The sequence below is a fragment of the Heloderma suspectum genome, chromosome 3, assembly GCF_057233095.1.
Source record: "Heloderma suspectum isolate Gila_16-S chromosome 3, 16-S_ref, whole genome shotgun sequence".
Lineage (NCBI taxonomy): Eukaryota > Metazoa > Chordata > Lepidosauria > Squamata > Helodermatidae > Heloderma > Heloderma suspectum.
Window position 1 is genome coordinate 278,193,866 of NC_139460.1, and position 24,708 is coordinate 278,218,573.

Below are 24,708 nucleotides of genomic sequence, written 5' to 3' on the forward strand. Positions count from 1 at the left end.
TTTTACCTAATGTTTTGTTGGTGGCTTGGTCTTTTGGTCCTATTTATTTCAATTCTTCTTCCATAATCTGTCTTATCTAGTTGAAATTTCTATGCCTTGTCATAGAATAGTAGGGTTGGAAGGGGCCTACAAGGCCATCGAGTCCAACCCCTTCTTCTGTTCTAGTCTTCTGTTCTACCATCCGCTTAATTTAACTGCATTACAAGGCAGTCCTATGGGGGTGGGAAAGAGAGTATCTGAAGTGGAGGGCCCTGCCAGGCTTATGCTAGCAGGGCAGAAGGTGTGTGGGGTGGCATTTTTCTGTTTATTTTTATTGGCCAGTTGTTTTCCTTCAGATTTAAAGACTTAAAGGGAGGGGGGAACTTGAATGACATTTCTGCTTTCCTTCTTGTTTGTATAAGTTCTTCAGCCACATAATTGTGCCTTTCTGCATGGCTTCTACTTAAGGCGACTTTTGCAAGTCATCAACGTTCCTACTGAAAAATTATACAACAGAATCTAAAATTGCTAATTTTTGTTCTGAGAAACTCTTAGCATATATAAAAAGATTTAAACAAGAATTATACTATAATAGTGCATTCTAAACTACATTATACAAAGAAAGATTTAGAAATATTTGTGTTCATTGCATGACTTTCTGGGATTTTAGGATGTTAGTCTCAATTACATATAATTACTGTGATTTAAAAACCAAAACCAAATCTAAAATGAATCTATTGATTGTTGCAGAATGTTATGTATTAAAATATTTATACCCCAACTTCCAGTCCCAAAGAGCCCCAAAGCAGCTTACAAACATTAGGTTAAAAACCATTTTTAAAGATCTATTGCAAAACAAAGAGCAAAAACAGACATTCAGCAACACAATAAAAAAATCATACGGGTGGTGGTGGTGGGGAGGGGAGAATATGCTAGTTTTATAACTTTCTTTGAAACCGTGTTGTTCTTACCTCAGGGTTTTGCTATTTCTCAGAGCGAGTAGTTTATTGAGGGTTATCGCTAATGAATGTTTTACATTTGTGTTGACAGGAAGTATCTTGACTATGGAGGTGAAACCATGAAGAAGTAGCAGGAAGAATAATAATGTTTTTCCGAAATCGTTTTCTGTTCTTGTTGGCCTTGGCAGCCTTATTAGCCTTTCTGAGCCTTAGCCTACAATTCTGTAAGTATAACTCATCTGTTTACAATATAGGTCAGAATTGTAAAGCCCACACTCTTTACATTGAGTGTCTTGCAACTGCTACGTGGCTTCTGTTAATTTGGGTTAATTTGGCCTACTGTCTTTTTGGACCCAACTTTTCTTCATGGGTCAAATACAGGGAACTAGACCAAAGGAAATTGATATCGTGTGTGTGTGTGTGTGTGTGTGTGTGTGTAAGTAATATGGGAAATCAGTGCTCCTTCTTTCCACTTTCAGAATCTGTTCTGTCTGTGAATTCTGCACACACTCCAACTAAACGAGTGCTGATTATGGTAATGGAGGGTAAAGGTGATCTGTTTGGATATTTGGCAGTCAGTGTGAAATTGGGAGTGTGGTTTCTATGCAAAATGATGTCTCCTGCCACTCCCCAACTCAATGATCTACCATCTTTTTGGGCGTGTGGGCGCATTTGGCAATTTGAGAAACTGTCCTGGGCACCACCCCAAAATGGTTGCCATGGCAGATGGCTAGTCACAAAGGACAAATAACCTATCAAAAAGACTGAGTACAGATCAGAGGATTACTAAACAGAGGACACTAAACAACTCCTTTGAGTATACAGTTTTCAGCACCAACAGAAAACAATTTCACACAAGTCAAACTTTTTCTCCCCCATATCTCTTTTTCTATCTCACTCTGAGTCACCACCTGCGTTCATTCTCTCTCTCTCTTTCTCCCTTCCTCCCCCTCTCTCCCCCATCCATCCATCCTCCATCCATTCTTGCAGGCACATACCCTGTGCATCCATTCATACTCACTATATTCTTTAGGATCCCTCCAAAATTTCCTTAAACCCTTTTATCACATTCATGCAGTTCCTACCCATTAAGACATACAAACATAATCTCACATAAACTCCCCAAATCACCAGGTTGCTCCCAGCTGGCTTTCTCAACCCCTGCTGGCTTTCTGCTGGCTTCTCTGACTGGCTTACAACTGCCCTCCCTATTCCCCTGCTATTTTCTCTCCCCACCCACCAGCTTACCAAATAAAAGTGACAACATGAGTCCCTTTCCTCACTCCTCCCATCTTCTTCTTGGTGGCTAGGTGTGCTTGCAGAAGACAGCTTTGGCCTACAGCCACCTGGCATTTTCATTTCCTAAGAATGCCTCTGAGCCCCACAGGTGGCCCAGAGGCATTAATGGGAAATGAAGATAGGAGCAAATGGAAGCTCTCACTTCATTTTGAAGCAGTAAAGTTGGCAGTAAAGCTAGTAGTAAAGTTGGAGGGGTAGGGCACCTTTTTATTTAAGTTGGATGGGTAAGACACCTTGGCAGGCACCAAGAAAAGTGTCTGGGGGTGCACCAGTGCCCGCGGGCACCACATTGCTTCCCTGTTTTACTGTGTATGATGTTGTAGTAAATCCTCTTGAACATTATATTAAAATGTTTTCTATAAATAGAAATGCATTAAATAGAACTATTTACATTTTAGAAGACATGTAGGATTTTATTTAATATCCTTAGTAAAGCATGAAATGTCAGGATGATTCTCAAATACCAGAGTTTCATAATATGCTGGAGACAAAGGAAAAAATGTGTAAGTGCGTATTTATATTGGAACCTAGATGTGGAATTTGCTGTTTATACTCGCAACATAGCCTCATTTTCCAGGGTTGGCACACTATAAATCCTTAGAGTGTACGGTTTCCAACAAGAGTGAGTTGGTCCTGAGCTGGCCTTAGTTGACTAGATATGTGCATATGTGTCTTTGGAACAACTGATCTCAAGAAGGTTTTCCCATAGCTAGTTGGAATTGTACTGAATGTTGTTGGCCTGGTCTGCCAGGTTTGTCTCTTAACAAAATTGCATTGGTCTTAAAAATTCTACTTTCTCTGTTCTTTAGATTACAGGCTACAAAATCCTTCTTCTATATAACCTGTGAACTGCCCTTGCATATTCAGAGAGAATGGCTTGGTTCACACATAACACTAAGCCATGGTGTAGTTTGTTGAAATCTGGTTTGTTGTGCCTGATCCCTGCAGACAACCATGGCTTGTTAAACATCTACAAACCTCAAATAGAATTCATGGTTTGTAGTTGGCAAAGGAAGAATGGATAAGAAGGAGTCCATCGGGCATTCCCGATCTGCCAAACTGTGATTTGGCAGTTGGGTACTGTAGTATCTGAAACTCGAACAGTGGTTACTCCTTGCAGAAACTGCACTATCTGTACCATCTATAATCATATAACCTTTGCATGCTTGCATTTACCGAAAAAGTTCCATTAAAATCAATTGGATAAATCATTCTAAACATCATTATTTTGGTTTTAACTCAGACAGAATAATTTTACAGTAACAAACATTTACATAAGTTCATAATACATAAAAGCTCTCACAGTAGTTTCCGTTCTATCAATTCAAAAATAGTTACTTCCTATATTTGTGAGGTCTAATGTTTTTAAGGAAAGGACTGGAAGCCAGCTTTATTCTTACTGACAAGGGACAAACTGTTAAACTGAAATTGTCTGAGCCATAAAATAGGGTGAATAAATTATGAATTCATCATACCTGAGTTGATAAATGCTGCAAATGTGGAAAAATAAAGCTGGCCTTAATATATCTTTTTTGAGCTGTTGTATTTAAATCTGTTTCCTGTTTTACAGGGAAGGTCAAACAGAAGACATTACACTGTCTGTAATAGTAGTTTGACCATTTGAACAGGGGTGGGGAATAAGCTGTATGCTGGGTCCTGTTAATGTGGCCATGTCTTAATTTGGGCCTATATTCATCCCTGTTCATATGGGCTGTGTGGTGTGTTTGGAGAGGGGGTTTATAAGGGGCGTGGCTGTAAAAGCATATACCAGCCTTCCCCAACCTGGTGCCCTCCAGATGTTTTGGACAACAACTTCCAGCATTCTTGGTCATGTTGGCTGGGGCTGATGGGAGTTGAAGTCCAAAACAGCTGGAAGACACCAGGTTGGGGAAGGCTGGCTTAGAAAAAGTTGGCCTTCCTAAGCGAAGTCCATTAACTCTGAAGTCAGTTGCTGTAACTTCAGTCCATGGAGAAAGTTTTGCTCATGATCATAGGGGTGACACTTCTTGCTTACTATGTAGCATTTGGCTACATTGGGAAAAAGCAACGTTTTCCTCTGACACTTGTCTCTGCATGGGAGGCACAAATTTAGCCACACATTTGTGTGACAGGAAATACAAATGCCTGTACAGGAGATGATGTACACCCTTGAATTATGCCTACCTGTTACTGGTACACTCTATAATAATTTCACAAATATAGGATAACTTTCTTTTGGTTATTCCAACTTTCCATCCATTGCACTTTATGCTGCTATGGACTGTATAACACTGTTTAAATAATTGCCATCCATTTCAAATTGACTTCAGAGCGAGATATGGAGTTGAGTCTCTAGGGAACAGATAGGCTAACAAGGTGAGCCATTATCTGTCTATGAACAAAACTGTCCTGATTGAGCAGTGCAAAAGGACAATTTGCAATGGGAAGAAAAAACGGTGGAGGAGCTTAAAGTAATGCTGGTCACACATGCAGCAACTGGTGTAGGGTGGCCCATGAATCCTGCTGAGCCTTGAGAAAAAGAATGGGAGCTCAAAGAAGGGGAAGTGTAGATGTTGGCCAAGCAGAAGGAGGAGGAAAACAAGTTGGAGTGAGAGCGGATCTGGCTGCAGGTTGAGCAACTGAAAGCCCCAAAGGAACAACTGAAAAACCAAGAGCTAAACTGGGAGCTCTTAAAGCAACTGGTGGTACCTGAAAAATTATGGCTAAAGTTACTAAAGCTAGCCCATGATGTGCCATGCACAGGACATTTGGGAAAAAAACAAGACTAAACAAAGGTTAATCGCAAATTCCTTCCCCCTCAATTGAAATAGCAGGTTTTAAAGCATTAATTCCCTAAAGGCTGTAAAGTGCTTTCCTGAAGCTGCAATTCTGTGTTGTTTGGTTTATTGCCATTAGGAAGTAACTACTTCCACCTTCGATCACCAGATCCTGCACAGCATCGGGTTAGAAAGGGGGCTGGGTTCCCATCCCTTCGTTTCCCCTCTGTTTTTCCCAGCACAAACATATGTGTGTCTACTCAGAAGTAACTCCCATTGTGGTCAATGAAGCTTGTCCCCAAAATGCGCACTCCCAAAGTTACTAGATTCCCATGAACTGAACGCATTTAGGCTTTGAAGCTTCGATTAATCACATCATCGGCTGATCAGGGCAGAGAGAACATTGTGTTCCTTTAGTGATTGTTCTTTAACAGAGAAAATAATGCTGGGTGGGGTGGGGAGACTGAGGGAGAGATGGAGAAGGAGAGTGATTTATGTAATGACACAGGAGGAAACCTGGGATTTTATGGAAGATGAAAGTGTGGGAGAGCCTGGAAGGGGGGAAGCCTCTCTTACTGGTTGAGCAGCCACTGCCCATCAGATGACATTCGCTCCAACCTCCCCTACCTGGAAGTATGTTCTGTGAAGTGACTTTTACTGGTGTGATGCACGTGCTCGTGGAGCCCTGCACAGAGCAAAGCTGGCTCCCTGAAAAATCCGGGTAAGCCATGATTGGCTTCTCCTTTCATCTGCCTTTGTTGCTGTGGAGAAACCCCCTTGACATATGTGGTTAAGGAAAAGTCTGCAAAAAAGCCAAAAGTGGTGCATGCAAATATGATAATGCCATATTATTCAAGAGGTGGTGTGGTTTTACAGGTACATAGGTTACCTGACGAAAAAGTGGAGAAAGAAGAGGGAAATGGCAATATAGTACCTTTATGGGACAAAGATAAAGCTATTAAAAGCTTGGATATACCTAACAACAAAACAAAAAAGGTTAGATCATTCTTGGGACTTGCTGGGTATTGTAGAAAATTTGCACCCCATTTCAGTGAAATTGCTGGACCTTTGTCTGATTAACAAATAAATGTATACCTTTAATTTCAAGACCTGCTTTAAAGGCACCTGACTCTGGAAAGGCAGTTATTGTAGCCACGGATGTTTTAGAAGCCGGCATTGTAGCTGTATTGCTACAGGAACATGACAAGATCAAACACCCAATAGCCTACCTGAGTAGGAAACTCTTGCCAAGGGAAAGAAACCTGTCCACCATCCAGAAAGAACGTTTGGCAGTGGTGTGGGCTGTGGACAAGCTCAAACCCTATATTTTTGGGCAGGAGTTTACTTTATGGACTGATCAGCATGCCTTGCAATGGATCCTGACTATGCAAAATACCAACTCAAAGCTCCAGAGATGGTCCTGGATGTTACAGGAATTCCAGATGAATATTGAGCATATTCCAGGGAAGATGAATATTATTGCAGATGCTCTTTCCTGAAAGTAAAGACTGTTCTGTTGCCTTCTGTTAAGTTGGACATTCCACAATTCTCCTTGGTTAAGAAAAATTGTTCCACTTTAAAAGTAGCGGGGGGGAAGATATGAAGGTTTGAGGCCTACGGATGCAAGGAAAATGGTCCTAGAGGCCTGGGGGGGGTTTTGTTCGGAAGGGTTAACCCTGAGAGGAGTAGTTTCATTTCCCTGGTTAAGTTTCAGTTTCATTTCCCCAGTTAAGTTTCATTTCTTCAGGTTTGAAGCAGTACTTTTGGTTTTGAGGGGGGAGGTTCTATAAAGTCAGTGAGAGCCAGTAAGAGCAGAGTTGGGGATACCAGAGCCTGAAGATGGAGCAGGAAGAAGCAGCCTGGAGAAGTCTAAGCACAGCTAGGGTAAAGGAACTTGCATTTTCCAACTTTTATTTTCTCTAAATGCCTCTTGTGGCACTCAGATGTATTGTGTAAATATCTTTAGTTGAGATTTGCTTGCTTTAATTTACCAGTAAACTGTTGTGGTTAAACCCTGTGTCTTGAGTGTCAATCACATCACCCATACAGCCTAACCCCCACGTTTTTGGAAAGGGGAAGGTTAAAGAAGGAAGGTCGAACTTTGAAGGAGGCAAAAGATACTTAAGGAGTTGCTCAGGGGATCCAGGTCATAAGGGGAACCCTGACAGTCACCCTGGTGGATGATCTTCACTTGGGAATCAATAGGGAGAGTGCATCCCTATTGGTTCTTTTGGTCTTCTCAGTGACATTCTATATCATTGACCATGGTATCCTTCTGGATTGCCTGATAGAGTTGGGGGTTGGGGGTACTGCTTTGCGGTAGTTCTGCTCCTTCCTCTCAGGATGGTTTCAGATGGTGTTGCTCAGTGATAGTTGCTCCTTGAAAAAGGAGCTGTTATGTGGAATCCTTCGGGGTTCAGTCCTATTCTCATTGTTTAATATTTACATGAAACCACTGGGAGAGATCATTAGGAGATTTGGGGCCGGGTGTTATCAGTATGCTGATGACACCCAAATCTATTTCTCCTTAACATCTTTATCCAAGGAAGGTATGATTTCTCTGAAAAACTGCCTGAATAGCTAAGAATGTAAAAGAAGTTGTGTGTGCAAACTATTGTATCAGTAAAGCAGAAATTTGGTTGAAGCAATGGGGCTGAATGGCTGCATTGTACAGGGCCAATTCCAGTGGTGGGCATGGCCAGAGCCCAAAGTGCATGGGTTACCCCTTTTCTCTTTTTTTCTGCCACCCTCTTATTTCTCTCTCCTCCCCCACACTCCCCCCACCAGCAGCCTGCTAGGGAAGGGACAAATGGATCTTGCTGGAGTTCTGAACTGACTGCATGTAGAGGTCTTTTGAAATGTGTCCGAGTTCTGCAAGTTGCCCACCTGTAATCTAAAATCGGTGTTGACTCTGCAGCTTGTGGGCTGCATAGTTCACTCTGCTGCAAAGATGAGTTGGGTGCTTTTGTTAAATAGAGCACAGTGCTTGGTATTTAGAAGAGAGTTATGAAGCTCCTAATAAATTCAGCAAAATGTGTTGGGGTGGATCCAGACATAGCCATGCTTAAAGTAGACCCACTGAAATAAGTTACATTAGTCATGGTTTAAATGGGTCTACTCTTAAGCGTGATTAAAGGTACAATCCTATGCACGTTTAGACAGAAATAAGTCTGTCTGAACAGAGTTATGCTGGGAGTTGTAGGTATTGTCTCTGTCTAAACATGCATGGGATTGCACCCTAAGTCATTGATTTGGATCCAGAATTGCATGAGCAGAAGGCAAAGTAATTTTCCTGTCCCATTCTTCTTACTGCAGCTCCCTGTGCTTTCTGAATACTCTCTCCAGAGAGCAAGCTGCAGGCCTCCACATATATCCTACACTGTTTTGATGCTTACCCAAACTTCTAGGGGCTACAATGAGGAGGAGGACGAGAAGGAAATAGGAAAGCTTTGTTGTGCAAATAGCCTTCTGCTCACACCACTCTGGATCCAGTCCATTGCATGATATATAATATTTCTATGCTATGATGTATTATTTCTGAAGATCTTCCTTATTGTGAGAGATGGAGTGCTACTTTATTATAATCCACATCGTCTGTATATTTATGGATATATTATGAATCAACAATTTGGGGTGGGTTAGGGTATTTTAGAAAATGTTTTTATTGTAGAATTTTATTGTTTTAAACTGTTTTTTTTGTATGTTGTACATCGCCCAGAGTGGCTGGGTGACCAGCCAGATGGGCGATTAATAAATTTAATAATAAATAAAATAAATAAATAAAAAGTCACATATGTTTAATTCTTAGTGAGCACTAGAAGTACATTTGTTCACCCAAAGCAGCATTTCATGTTGCCTGCTTCATTATCCAAACCTAAAAATACAAAAGACAAAATAATGAGATAATCAGTAAATTGAGAGAAGTTCAGTTATTTTCCCCATGTGATGGGCAACCCCCTCTCCCCATTTCCTGTGCAAGTAGGCAAGCCTTGCTGCAGCGTGCCAGGATTTTCCCTTCCCTGGTGCTTTTTGACTGCTTTGATGTTTACATTGGCAGAATGCCTGTTGCTTTATATTTAGCATATGCCTTGATACTGTATGGAGTGCCTTTCTCATCATCCCTCAGCTGTTGGCTTCTGTGGAAGTTTTGCACATCCATTTTGGTTCATTCTGGTGGAATCTACTTTGGAGGGTTTTCATTCATGCTGCTCGTCTCCATTTTTATTTATATTTCATGTTTACTTGGGATTGAGGTTGCTGCAGAACCTATTTATTTTTAATTCTCTTTTCATAATCTCGTGCCAGAACTGTCTGTTGTTTAACTAGTTAAGTACCCACCAGGATGACAGGTAGGTATTTGTTTTCACCCTAGAAGTTCAGGGATATGGGAAAGTAAAGGGTCTGTAACAGAGTATTAGATTGGGAGACTTGACGCAGAGGTCATTTAAATGATGTGTTGCTTCCTTGCTCTGTAGCAAATGCTACAAATTATAGCTCTGACCTAACAATTTGTGTCCATGGTTGGATTCTTGTAAATATTCCAGTAAATATACAGATGAAAGCAATTCCAAATGAATCATTCACAGACCATACTCAATGATGACCTCTGAGCTGCAGCTGTCTGGGAATTCAGCTCATGAGATGGTCTACAAGCAAATTGTATTGATTAAATTCTAGCAAAACATTTTTCAGCTGAATGCACCTTAGATCACCATTTATAATTGAAGAGCCATACTTCAGATACACATGTTATATCAAAAGTGCTGGGGAGAAAGGGTGGAAAGAGGAGAAAACAGTGGTACACATCAGCAGGCAATAACTGTAGGTTTTGTTGATGGCCGAACATGCTTTTGCTGTATGAATTATTTCTGTGAGAATGGAGAACCTCAGCAAATGCTTGTTTTCTAGTAATTCACTACTGCCTGCCAACTTTGTCATGCAAATGTCTGCTCCACAATATTGTTAGGAGGAAAACAATTGGGTACTCCATGTTGGAGCTGCAATGTACAGTTCTGTCATAAATTATTGTTTATTACAAATATTTTTAAACAGTCCTTCATCCTTGCAGATACAAGCATGGTGCACAAAATAGGCATGGGTTCAAACAGTCATCTTAAAAGCACAGTGGCATCCATCACAGTTTGCTTGGTCTGTTATGGTAGACTATTTCTACATGAATACCCCAGCATGGTGACTTCTATTAGTAATCATAAATTATTTTACGGTAGCAGTTTCAATTTTCCACACGCCAGCCCTTAGGTAGCCAAAGTGACAGTACCTATGCACAAAGGAAGTTATCAGCAGATTCTGGAGAACCCTGAAGTATACAGAAGTACCCCTCCCCAGAAAATTCTTTAGAAAAAAAGTGGGGGGAACCTGTCCCCCAAATTGACCAGTAAAGACTGGTGGGAAAATGGAAAACTGTGGGGAGGGGGAATGGAATGAAGTGGCTGGAATCAAGAACAGGGACCATTGCACACTGCAGTATTTTGTTACAGGTTCCACATTTCCCCTAAGGTTCAGGTTTTCTTCTTTCTTAAAATCTCCCTATGCTTTTCCTCCCACCCCTTGGTAATGAATGTTCTTATATTTGTTGAACTTTAATTTACTCACCTGGCTCCTATGCTAATCTGCCTGTTGCCAAGCAACCAAAATCTTGACTTGTAGCAGTGTTTTGAGGCTTTACCTACTTTTCTCTTCCTGCATTCATGTTTTAACTTTTTGTCCTCCCTCAGTTCTTCATAACTGTCTCATGTTTGATGTCTATCTTAAATAATATCTATGTTCCTTCTGCTTGACTGTGTTCAGCTTTTGTCCTCCTTCCCTGCTGGCTTAGATGTATCAAAGCCTAGAATTAGAAACAGATTGTCTCAGAATATTCACAGATCTTTAGATGGTTGGAAATGTATCATAACATCTATTGAAACATTTCTGTTTTACATGGGAATTTCTGAAAAAGAGAAGGTAGGGAGAGGGGAATTATTTAAGCTGTGCACTTTTTAATGAAACATTTGTCTTCGTGTAACAGTAGTTGCCTTTTGTGATGATATAAAGCAACAGTTTAGGCCAAAATTGTGTATTTGACAGAAAAGGGACTTGTAAGGATATGTATTAAAGATGCAGACTCTGTATCCTGCCACAAACACCACATATGCTAGATTTCAGTGCTATTTCAGGAACCATTTTAATGTATTCAAAGATTACTCATAATGAAGGAGATAAATGCAAAAACAAAAACGTTTGAGAAAACATCTACACCACAGTTGGTGGTTAAAGATACTTTGTTTCTGTTACGGTTTATTTGAACTCCCTGAAAATGAACATTGACTCAATTCAGACATTATGTTAGTGATGACCAAAACCATGATTTGGAGGAACAGAAATGTGCCATGGGCCTGTGTGCTCCCTGCATCTTCCCTCATCTTTTCCTGGTTTGCATTACTATAGATCATGTGATACCTTAATTGTACAATCTATGGTGCTATACTAACCATGGTTTGCCTCAAAACTATTATTCAAGACCATGTTTTGAATGTTACGTCAGTATTACTCTTCCTAGGACAAATAAGGCATATGCACTTTTGTTGTCTGTGCATGTGCATTCTTGTAAGTCTATGTAGGATTGTTTTCCTGCAGACTTTTCCACAATTAAATGCAGTGTATTTGGAGACGGCAGCAAGCCCCTCCGAAACAATTTGAAGAGAATTATTGTATTCCCTATCTCCTCCATAATACATCCTTCTGTTTGTTTGTGTTACTTCAGGCATTCTTAGAATTCTGTTATTAGAACGTTTTAATTTTTTTATTAAATCTTTAAAAAATCTTAAGGACTCTCACGTTTCATAAGGGTTCATAATTTCAGCTTTGATTAGTCCATCACTGCTTCATGTATGTAGTTTTACCACCAGTTATTCCTAGCTTTGATTTGCAACCCCCCCCCCCCAATCCAAGATATGTGTGGGCGCACACTCTCTCTTGGCAGTTACACACACACACGGATACATACTTATTTTTTCTATGATTTCTACAGGCAAGATGGAAATAGTACAATATCTGTAATAGTCACCTTTTATATTTATTCTTGATATCTATTCATCTACCACAAAGCAGCGATGGTCCTATGCACAATAAAGTTATTTTTTATTTTTTCCCTTTCATGGTTTAGCTGTAGGTTTCCTTCCTAGTCTTCTGTTTTTATTATAATGACTGTGCAGGTCAGTATTGTGGTCTCATTATGCCAGCAACCACTATGTGTAATGTAGTTGCAATCTTAGGCACTCCCAGTAGCTATCAAAAACAAAATAGTTGTAGAAATGAGCACTGAAAGGATGCCAAAGGCACCCCCATGTTAGCCATACAGAGAAGGCATCAATCAGGTACCAGTGTCACAATAAAATCACCTCCTCCACTCACACAACATGCAAGTGGGCCAGGAAGGTCAGAGAATGTTATCCCAGTGCAGGCCCACCCTGTCACAGAAGGCAGGAGGGTATAAACTGACACCTACGACCATAGATGGGTTCAAATCTGCAGGAGCACAGGCTGCTTGGTTAATGGATGGCATTTTTCAGGCTAACAGCCTGAGTAGCTAGATAAAGGAGGAGTGCCACTGAGTTATGGCGACTGCCTACAGAACCGTTCGGCAAGAGCATCCGAAAACGCTGCTGCTGCTCTGCTCCCCTTGCGTGATCTCTGAGCAAACTTGTTTTCCTGCCACATTCAGCTGTGTCTCTGACTCCCCTGCCCCCTAGCGTGGTGCCCAAATGGTTTCACCTGTGGTTAAATCTTCACTTTTCTATGAAAAAGCAAAGTTGCGCAACTACCCAGTAGTGCATGTGGTGGCTTCCCATAAAGGGAACCTATATATTAAATTTCTCTAAGGAGTTAGAGCCCTCTCCCCTTTGGTAGAATGCTCCCACAGGTAGATTTAAGACCGTATTAAGCAAGCCACTTAAGCTGCTTTGTATACCAGTAAAAAGATTCTTTTTAGATTTGGCCTGTTGCTGGTGAGGGGGGAGACAGCAAAAGCTTGGAAATTGGGGCAGCGGAATAAGGAATAAGGGGTATGGTTACCCTTGAAAGACCAGGTCCGCAGCTTGGGGGTCATCTTAGACTCCCAGCTGTCATGAAGGCTCAGGTGTTAGCTGTGAGCTGGACAGCGCTGTACCAACTCCATCTGATACGGCGGCTGCGCCCCTACCTTCCCAACCATCTGCTCCCATCGGTAGTACATGCCCTGGTCTCCTCTCGTTTAGACTAATGCGCTCTACGTGGGGTTACCCTTGAAGACAGTTCGGAAGCTGCAGCTGGTACAGAACGCGGCGGCTCGCCTGGTTAAAGGCAGCTGCTGGCAAGATCACATCACTCTAGTGCTGAAGGAGCTGCATTGGCTACCAGTTGTTTTCTGGGCCAAATTCAAGGTGTTGGTTTTGACCTTTAAAACCCTATACGGCTCCAGCCCAGCCTATCTCAAGGAGCGCCTCCAGCAACACCAGATAGGCTGCTCAACAAGATCAGCCTCGGATGGCCTTCTCCCTGTTCCATCAGCCAGGACAGCTAGGCTGGTGAGGACGAGGGAGAGTGCCTTCTCTGTGGTGGCCCCCACTCCGTGGAACTCCCTCCCTAGGGAACTCCGCCATGCCCCCTCTTTAATGAGCTTCCGCCATGCATTAAAAACATGGTTGTTCAGGCAGGCATTTGGGATGGGCTAGGGTAATTTTGATAGCATCACTGATGCAATGAATACGAACTTGAGCACGCTCCGGGAGAGAGCGCAGGACAGCAAGGCCTGGCGTGCTATGGTCCATGGGGTCACGAAGAGTCGGACACGACTGAACAAGGGTAATTTTAGAAATGTGATGTTTTTAATGTTGAATTTTATTGTGTAAACTGTTTTTATTGTTGTACATCACCCAGAGTGGCTGGGTGTCCAGCCAGATGGGCGATTAATAAATTTAATAAATGAAGGAAGGAAGGAAGGAAGGACGGACGGACGGACTGACTGGGGAAGAGGGAGTAGGAGCCGGAAGGGAAGGAAACAGTTTGTTTCACCTGTGGTTAAATCCTCTCTTTTCTATGAAAAAGCAAAGGTGCACATTTATCCAGCAGTATAATGGGAACCTATATTTTAAATTTCATGCCTATCCTGCAAAGTTTCAAGGAGATGGAGCTCCCCACCCCCATTTTGTTGCACATGGGTGGAGATAGGGGACCTGGCGAAGGCTAGGAAAGGGATGGTGCGAGGGATGGTGGGATATGGTTTCCATTGCAAAGGAAGTTGGGATACCTGGCTGGCCAGGCGGGAGGACTACAGGAGGAGGAGGGGCGAAGGGGGGGAATAAACCACACCACATAGCTTGTTTGCCTGATTTTCTGATGGGAGCACAGTAGGTTGTTTTGCAAACAACCTACTCTGCATTGCTTATCACCCACCATGAGTTAGTGTGACGTGCGAACAGGCCCACTGACTTGCAGGCCTGATAGGGTATTGTGGTGAATAACAAAGCAGAAGAGGAACTGATTTACAGAGGGGTATTCCAGAGATCAAGAGGGACTGCAGCATCTGGAGAGCTGGGTGAAGCTGAGAGCCTCATGTAACTAGGCTGAGGACCTCAGGCCCCCAGATCAAAGCGGTCTTTCATTCCACATACTCAGTTGAGCTCTTCATCTATTATTGTTTCCCTTGGGTCTGCATTTTGGTATTTTTCTGTTGGGCAAGATAATATGGTCACTCACCTATACAATATAGGAGTTGTATTGAAACTATTGTTCTATCTGCATTTGGCTCTGATGTATAAGGATGAATACATCATGAATGTTTGGCTAGAGATGCCAAAAGATGCATGGAGTGCCTGCTTTTCACCTTGAAAGTAGCTGTGTCTGCTGTTTCCTTCATTAGTCCATGGGAAAAGATAACTTGCATTTTTGGGTTTGTGGCGATTGGGTTTCCATTTCTGCAACCATGTCCCCTTTGTCAATCTGATAAAATGCCCAGAGTGTAAGGAGATAGGTGAGATGCCAACTGTTCTTGTTGTTGCTGCTGTTGCTACATTACCTTCTTATTATAGTCAGTTATTGGATCTAAATTGTAGAGAACTAAGATCACCTTGTTACAGTAACAAATGAGGATCTCATGATGCCTTTAAAGATTTAACAGATTTGTAGCATAAGCTTTCTAATATCAGTTGTGATCAATTTCTTTGGGATAAGGCCAAGGCAAGCTTAACATACATATAGATATATTTGCCAGCATGTTATACAACCATCTTGTGGAAATATGTGAGCTTCTGGAGAAACGGTAACAAAAATAAAAATAAAATACAGTGTTATTCCTTAATATATACTTGTAAGAGTATAGAACAAAAATGGGGCAGGAATAGAAAACTGAAATGTTGGCCAGAAAGGAGTGTGTAGAGTCCAAAGGAATAGTGTGTGTGTGTGTGTGTGTGTGTGAGAGAGAGAGAGAGAGAGAGAGAGAGAGATCCATCATGCACAAGACTGTTGGCCATATTTCATTGGTGGATGAGGAGGCAGTCTTTGTCCCTATGTGTTTATTCTGCATAGTAGGGGTGAGGAATGATAGATATTTGAGGTATGGGCTTGCAAGCTGCTAGAACATACCATTGATTTATCATTCACATGTAGAAATTGCATGCAACAGTTGAAGCATCATTTGGTTAAGGGCGTGATCCTATCCAGATGCCCGTCTGACAGGCATCCTATGCAGGGTGGGGGAAGCGTGGAGATGCTTGTCGCTTCTGTGCTTCTCCTGCTCTGCATTTTTGCTGAATGAGTTTTTTTGGTTGATCTAGCTAGGGCTTTGTGGTGGTGGTGGGGGAGGAAGGAGGATGGGGAAGGCTGGGGATAGCTCATACCCCTGCTTCCCCAGTCTCCTCCCTGCCCAGAGAACTGCCCCTTCTTGTCCTCTCTGAGGTTGCTTTTGCAAGCTCAGAGAGGCAGCAGGCGTATTCTCTGCACGCCAGCTTCTAGGGGGAGGGGAATTTGGACTCGTAGGTGCTCCGAACTCGGATCTTGGAATCCAAACTAACCTATGGCCCCCCAGACGCTGTCTAGGGGCCATAGGATTGCTCTCCGCATGGTTTAAGGCCAATCATATGGAAAATAACAAGCAAATAAGTTGAATATTATTTAATTTGAGATAGTCCTTTGGAAGTTCTGGGCTCCCAGGAGATATCTAGTGTCATAATGAAGGGGTAAAAAGACTAATTTGTGAGGTGGTTGTGGTCTAAATCAGTGCAAATGACTTTTAATTGGTGAGAGCCCTTAAATGTCTATATTTCATCTAGTTTTCATTTAATAAAGCTGCAGTACTTTATCTGCCACTTCAATAGTAGTTTCCTCCTAGAGAAAACAAGTCACTACCTTCTGCCAGAATGAGGTTTAGTGTTCACAGTCATTTGGTCCTAGGTCAGGGAAGAGTCTGGTTGTCATGTGTAATTTATATTAATAATGCGCTAACCTACTACTAGTAGTAAAATCTCAATAAATAGAACTATCACATATAGCTCACTCATTGGTTGCTGTTTATTCTTTAGTATTTGGGCAGTTCAAGATCTGCTGATAATTCACAGCTTCCAGTGGGAGCATTTAACGTGTGGAACAGCCCACTTGTGCCTAACTTAGATTTTAGCATCTATGTTTCCCTAGTTTAGTGCTAATCTACATATTTGTTGGGCAAATGGAAATGTCTAGCAGGGCATTTCCTAGAAATATTGTGAATCCTATTTCAGAAGTAAAAAATGACAAAACACAAAAGTTACGCTGTATGATTTGACTATTGGCTTCACATGACCATTGATTTTAAGACCCGTATTAAGACATTGGATTTATTGAAATGCAATTACCTTTTCTTCAGTCTTTTTATTTAATGCATGAAAAGCAGGTGGGATTGCTGATAGACTACTTTGCACTAATTCTAAGGAGAATGAGTAGGTGGAATAATTAATGCCTGCAATATCTTGCTTTAAGAGAATGCATCGAAAGAAATTTGTAGAGATAAATTTGTCACATAATTTCCCTCCTGCCTTGTGGAATAATCTCAGCAAAGACTAATGTGAGTAATGCTTTAGCAAGATGGCCAGTCTTGAATTTAAGGCTAGGATAGCAGTGCTTGCACAGTGTTCTGTACCGTCCACTGTATGGTAAAGTCTGCATAGAAAAAATCTGTCTTGATTTGTGGAAAACATGCTTCTTGCAAGTGAAGTGCCTTGAATAAAAGTCCTTTCCTACTAAAAAGTCAATCTGTTCTGTCAGGAGGAAGTAGAACTATAAATCTCAGGATATCAGGTGGCTATGGAGGCTCAATGGCTGCTTTATCAGAGGCTGGAGCTTTCTGTCTAAGTATACGAGGGAAATAGATCAGCCTAGGCAAATGCAACAACCAGGTGGTTCAAAGCAAGAAATGGGAGACACTGGCCCTGGAAATTTGAGATAAGCATAGGGATGTCCGTCGTGGTTAAAATTCTGGGTCTGATGGATTCCCACGGCACCCCTGACTCAGCCTGCTTTTGCGAGCCAATCTAGGGGTTCGTTCCCCAAATCTGGGAATTTTATCAGGGTTCCTTCCCCACAAATTCCATTTTCCGCTACTTACTGCTGCAATTTGCACAAATTACACAAATTACCACTGTGATTTGTGCAGATTGTGGCTGTAATTCCCAGAAATTGGAATTTAAGAGAAAATCCCTGATAAAGTTCCTCCCTTCCTCCCTGCTGCTGCCGTTGTCACTGTGCAAACCTTGCTGTAGGGATCTCCATCGCTATGGAGTCTTGCCTTTTGGGGGCTCGACGGACTGCCACTACACCCTTGCGTCGACTTGCCTTTGTGAGCTGAGCCAGGGGTTGTTCCCAAAATCCGGGAACATTCCCCTGTTTTGCAGAGGTAGTTCCGTAAATGTCGACTGTAATTTGCGGAACTACAGACTTCCGCAAAAGGGGGGGAATTTCCCCCAGTGCTGCGCACACCCTTTGTGCACTCGTTGCCAGTATAGGCACCAGCAAGGAGAGCATGAGGGTGCGCACAGTGCCGGCGGGGAGGGACAACTCCCTCTCTGCCGCCCATAGCTGGCACCGCGCACACCCACCTCTCATGCTGTGCTTGCCAGTATCGGCATTGTCAAGGAGAGCATGAGGGGTGTGTGCAGCGGCAGTAGAAGTCTGCGAGCTGGCCTGACTTGCGCAGGTCAAGTCAGGCCCGCTTGTGGACAAAGTGAGCCAGAGTCTGGGGGACCGAGCTGCCCAAAGCTTGGTGGCCTTGACCCTCCAGATGGAGTCTTCTGCCATCCCTGCCTTGTTGTATCCCTGCTGGCCCCAGCCCCAGCCTGGACAACAGGGGCTCTCCAGGATGGAGTTGGCACTGGTAGGGAAAGAGGGAAGGTTGTGCAGAAATGGCACACAACCCTCCCTCCCTGTCTCCACCATCACCTCCACTGTGCAACCCTCCCTCCCTGCTGGTGCTAGCTCCAGACTGGAGAATCTCCACTCCCCAGGTTCTGGCTGGCGCTAGCGGTGTGTGTGTGTGTAAGAGAAAGAAGATGGAAAATCTGCCAGCTGGTCCCACTTGCTATGGACTGAGTGGGGCCAGCTGGTGGAAGTTGGAATGGAATCGAGGGGGAGGGGGAGCGCAAACTGATGAAAGCTCGTTGAGCTCTACCCCACAACCGGATTCCTCTGATATCCCTAGGCAGGCACTCTAAGAGTAGAGGCTTCAAAACAAAGGCTACAAAGGACTTGATAGCTCTGAGGTTGGACTCAGGATGGTCAAACAAAATAAAATACGTTTGGCTCTGGGGAATGAAAAGAAGCTTAGGGAATTTCTTTGCCTTTTGCTTGATTTTAAATCTAGCTGGCTATACACAGCAAGAGCTGTACAGTAGAAGATAGTTAGCTACTCGTATATAAAACAAAAGGTATCATGAGGGGTACCCAGGTGGCACCCTTCTAAGCTGTTGAGCAGTCTAGTGGGTGGAATCGCTTCAGGATTGGGCCATATTTCCCACGAACTCTCTGGATTGGCCAATTTAACGGTGCCATCTTGTGTTAGCTGGCTGGGCGGTGACTTGGCAAAGTATAGCAAGGATGTTGAACTGCTTCACATTATTGCTGTTTACATTAAAGCATTCCAGACCCCTCAGAACCCAGTAAATCAGTGTTGTATGGACTTGACTATTGAACTGTAAACCAAGTACAGCTGTGGCATGGTAGACAATCATTCATCCTTAAGGCTCTGTCTTTCAGAGTTTTCTTTTCGCAAACGTAATTAGATACTAGGTTTCTATGACTGTATTTTAGATAAACAGAAAAGAATGGCAGAACTCATAATTTACTGGTGTATGTTACAGTGTATCTGTGTGCCTTATGTCCTCCAAATGTAATGATAGCCCCAGAATTTTGTAGCAGAGTAAAGTATGTTGTGAAAGCAATCATACTGTTCTGTCTTAACACTATATGATCTGCTTCATTGGTACACATGGGTTTTGCTAATGCCTTTCCGAAGGAGAATTAAAATGATAGAACCTAGTTATGATGGTTGATAACTTTTATCTTTAGACTTCTATGTTTATAGAAGGCAAATGTTTATAGAAGTAATTAAAAGAAAATGGCTGGAAAGTGGTTTAGTAGTTCCTGTGCTGTTCACTGAGCGTATTTCTTTCTTCCATAAGTCATGTTTGTTGGATGAAGATTGTTATTCCTCTCTCTGGCTATATTTTTATGAATAAATCTTAATATGTAAGGTAATCCTTTTGATTTTGAACTTTGAAAAGTAGCAACCATGTAGTGGTGGAAAATGTCAAGGTTTAGTTGTATCTGTTTGAAAGTTCTACTTTGACATGCTGACGTTGATATTAACTTGTCTCTTTCTCTTCTGTATACTTAACCATGAAATTTCATTGGGTGTAGTGGATGCACTGGATTTTTGTCTTCAACCTTTTTTTTTGCTGCAGCCTTTTCTTCTCAATCCCATATTGTCTTGGGGCTGTATCCTCCCCATGGCATTAGCCTGGCTCCTTGCCATCTCCCAGATCCCACTTGTTCCTTGCCACCATGCCATTCTTTCTCCCTTGCTGGGAAAGGGCAGCCATAGATATGTGATCAGGTACCTAAAGAGCCACTTGGTGCCACCGCAGAAAAATTTTTTCAAGATGGTGCCACCCCACAGCAAACAAAGTTCTTTTATTGCTACCCAGCTATGTCTATTCTGTTCTTTCAGTGAGGAAGAATGGATGCTGTGGTGGTGATAGGATAACCAATAGTTTTGTGAAATGTATGGAGGGAGAGTAGGAAAAAGATGGGAGGGGATCATTTATTCCATTCAAGGCAGGTCTAATTAGTGCTGTGCCAAAACATTCTTCCAGATTTTTTTTTTTTTACCATTCTCATTCAATTGGAAAGAAAAAAAAAAGATTGCTTTCAAGAAGAAATTCAAAGGAGAAGAGGAGAAATTCTCATGTGGTGGGTTCAGGGTTCTTGTGCTTACCTAACTTATGAGGTGGCTGAGAAGTGTATGCAAGTGACCTGTCTTTCATTGTACGATCATCTCTCTGGAGCTTGTAGCCTTCTCAGCTACCTACACTTCAATTAAAGGTCAGAGGAAGATAATCATGAGGTAACTCCTCCAATAGGGCTTTTTCAGATCAGGAAGTGTGGGCAGCTTGGGAGGCTGCAAAGCAATGGAGAGATGTATAATAGAAAGAAAAACACACACACATTGCATCCTCTGCCACCTAACAGTGATTAGGTAAGCTAAAAAACTTCACCAGAATACATTCTAAATAAGTTATAAAGCACCCTGAAAAAGAGGTAGAAAAATGGAAATCTCTTTCATGAGGGAAGAAAACTTTAGGGATATAGGAGGACAGATTTTAGCAAAGCACTAGCTCCACCTCTTTCCTGGAGCTTAATACAACTGCCCTGTCAAACGCTATATGGGGCTTTCAGGAAAGGAGTGATATAAGCAGTATTACATTTTACATCTGCATTAGAGATTAGATGTATCCACAATCACCCCTCAGAAATTTAATGTTTGGAAGGCCTTGGGGAAGGTACTGAACCCTAAAGAATGACAACTAGAGCTGAGAAAAATTTGGAGGCTTTTCTTTTTCTTTTCCCAACCCCTAAGAAATAAAAGGCTACTTTGCAGAATTTTCTCCACAATTTTGTGGTGATCCTCCCCCCCCACACACACAATGCCCTGAAATGACACTAGGTATGGGGTATTGTGGAAGAGGCAAAAAGGTGGCCAAGCTGCCAACATATTTGCTGCTATTGCCACTTTCAGTGGCAGAGCAAAAAAAAAAAACTTAGGAAAAAAGAAAGAAGCTGTCCTACTGCCACTGCTAATGGTGAACCTCACCCCCAAGAAACTGTTGGAGAATTTCTCCTCTCCCTGGAGAAATTCAGTGAAATGGTCTCTCCCATTTATCCGTCCACAAATAGGGTGGAGAATTTTGAGAGGCTATTTGCACACAGTTCTGGGTCTAATTTTTGTGGCTAGGGCAGGAAACAACATACCAAATATGCATGCCCTCCACCCAAGCCACTTTTACCCTTGCTTTGTCTGTCAAGCTCAGTATGACAACTATGAACATATTGGGGACAACGTATTTAGAACTGCTTACTTTTATATATCTTATTAGCTAGTTATGTAGTAGAGTAGCTTATCTGGCCCACATTTACAGCAAGGTATCACACCTTTTCTGTCCTGGTAAGAGGGAGAGATAATTTGGTAGGGAATGTTTTAGGACCACTTCACACACTGGGGGTGTTTGGATGATCACAGGGGTAAAAGAAGCCATCGGACAATCATGGGGGTAAAAGAAGTAAAGCATACTTAATGTGATTTGAATTTATATTATGTAGACATTTTTATTGGAATACCTATACAGATTTAAAGACAATAGCATATACTTCCCTTATTTAAATGCAAGAAAGAAATAAAGGTACTGAAAACTGTTGACACACTAATTCAGCCTTCCCCACCTGGTGCTTTCCAGATACGTTGTACTACAACTCCCAGCATCTTCAGCAGCACGGAGGGCACCTGGTTGTGGAAGGCTGCACTAATTAATTTTAGCAACCCAAAGAACTGTGCATGATACATTGATAACCATTCATCTGTTTCAACAGAGTTTGACTCTCTTCCACTGAGGCTGTTGGAGCTTGTCACTACTCAGTTTTGCTTGTCCCTACTTATTAGTTCCACTTCATACTGAGATATATATGTATTTCAATGACATACAGTATATGTATTCTCTTACATACTTGCTTGGAATAATCACCTGAAAAACATTCATTACAACTAATACTGTATTTGCTGTTGGCATCCATTCGTTATTTGGAGGACAATGAACAGGATGATGGTAGGGGTACCAAGGTGTAAGATGAATTTATTTAAGTGGGGGCTGTTGCTGAGAACAATATATTATGTGAATGTGGAGAAATCCAAGACCCAGCCCATCTGATGGTGTGTCGATTATTGCTGGAGTCTTGTACTGTTGACGATCTGCAGCAAGCTAATGACAAAGCTGTGGCGGCGGCTACATTTTGGCAGATCAAAGTTTGATCTGGATACGAAATAAATAAATTTAGGAAATGGAAAGTTTTCCACGGGAAAATAAAGCACTGGAATATTTTCTGGGAAATGTTCAGTTTTGGAAAATTTTCCATCACACATCACTGCTTGAAGTATATGAGTGGTGCCTGTAGAAAACTCAGTATGGGATGTGTGTGTCTATCCATTAGCCAGGGTATGGGGCATAAGTACACAGTTCTTTGGCTATTCCCATGCCTGGCAGAAGGGGCATAGCTCAGTGGTAGAGCACATGCTTTGTATGCAGAAAGTCCCAGGTTCAATCCCTGGCATCTCCAGTTAAAATAATATCAGGATGTGTGTGAAAGACCCCTCTCTGAGGTTTGGGAAATATACCACCAGGCAGAGTGGACCACATTGGGCTAGATGGGCCACCGTTCTATCTAGGCTGCTTCATATATTCAGAAGCAGAATAAATCATGCAGAAGTTGAATGATTCAACTACAAATACAGAAAGCTTTCTAGGAATGTTTTACCCAAAGCTGTCTTAAAATATTCCCCTAAGACTAAGAATACTTGAGTATATACACTTTATTAATATTAGACTGTCAGCAGTGGAAGTGCTACTTTATTTAAGGCTAGGGACCGCGGTGGCTTAGTGGTTAAGACGCTGAACTGCAGACTGGAAGGTCGGCAGGTCAGCAGTTCGAGACCCGAGTGCTGCGTGACGGAGTGAGCTCCCGTCTTCAGTCCCAGCTTCTGCCAACCTAGCAGTTCGAAAGCAAGAAATTGCAAGTAGATAAATAGGTACCGCCTCGGCGGGAAAGGTAACAGCGTTCCGTGCACCTCGGTGTTCGGTCATGCTGGCCACATGACCACGGAAGCATCTTCGGACAGCGCTGGCTTAGAAAAGGGGATGAGCACCGCACCCTAGAGTCGGACACGACTGGTTGGGGGCACCTTTATCTTTACCTTAGGGTTACAAAACTTGTTTTCAAAGTTCTGAAAGATGTTGATGATTTAGTTTTAATATCATTGTATTTTTATTTTTACAGAAGGTATGGGAAATTGTTGACTTTACTACTACACAGAATCACTTGTTGTCATAATATTGCGATATTTGTAACTAGTTACTGTAAACTGAAAGCTGCTGGTACACATTTGTTGCCTAAAAGCACTGATTTGTCAAGAATGTTTATTCAGTATGCTCTCAAATGTGTGAATATAGGTATTTGTTTTACTAGTAATAATTTACTCTGCATTCTTTTGAATTTCCTAGCTTGTTTAAAATGCATACACCACGGACAATCACATTCTCAGCTTGCTTGTTTCAAAGGATCTTTGTTTGAAAATTCTTGAATATTCAATTTATGATTCCCATCTGCTTGATCTTGCATTCGTAGGAAAGAGATATTCTTTACAATAAAACACAGCAACAAACATTGGGCAAATCTAGGAACATAAGGCTGGATGGAGTTAGGGAAGGAGTTCCTTCTCAGATGGGAGATAAATGTTAGGGCATGGGGCTGGGAAAGATGATTGAGGTTTATGCGTCTGCTAACGTATATGCCTTTTCTTTTTTCTCCTGGATTATACAAACTGGGTTCTTTGGAGTCAGAAATTCATTTCCCCCCTCTTCCTAACCTGTCTTAAGTCCTGTGGATAGGGCAGGATATAACACCAAAATTAAAAAAATGATTTTCTAGCAATATGTTGCACTATCACATGACTCATCAGTGGGTTTTCTTTTGTAGTAAGCATGTGTATGCTCCAAATACACTGATCAGTTTAAACAATATACTAAACACGGACCTTCAGCATTCTTCCATGTACTTGCTGGTTCAGTTCTTCCTGTTCCAGATGGTTTGAATACCTAAACTAAAATGTTTTTAGGGACATGCATAACTAATATAAAGTGTTCTCTAATAATAAACTGACTCTTCTCATAGCTCCATCATATATGTATATAAGTATTTGGCTTTGTGCGCTGCCACGATGTATTTTGTATACCAGTATTAAACTTACTTAACAGGGATAGGATAGCAACACTATCCCACCGTCCTTTGCACCACTGGTACGTCACCTGCTTCACTTCGATTGGCTGACCTCATGGGAGGGGCATCTTCTGCTGTATCCTATTTGCCAGCTCTCCTCCGTTCTCCATGTG

General features: G+C 42.0%; 1 protein-coding gene across 2 annotated transcripts in view; it reads left to right on the forward strand.

The window, feature by feature from the left end:
• PXYLP1 (2-phosphoxylose phosphatase 1) overlaps positions 1 to 24,708 on the forward strand; it is a 113,080-nt gene that overhangs the window by 40,896 nt on the left and 47,476 nt on the right. For both annotated transcript variants that reach the window (XM_084847092.1, XM_084847093.1), the window contains exon 2: positions 1,030 to 1,162. In XM_084847092.1, the coding sequence (XP_084703218.1) occupies positions 1,084 to 1,162 (79 nt within the window). In that variant the 5' untranslated portion in view covers positions 1,030 to 1,083. The remainder of the gene's footprint in view (positions 1 to 1,029; positions 1,163 to 24,708) is intronic.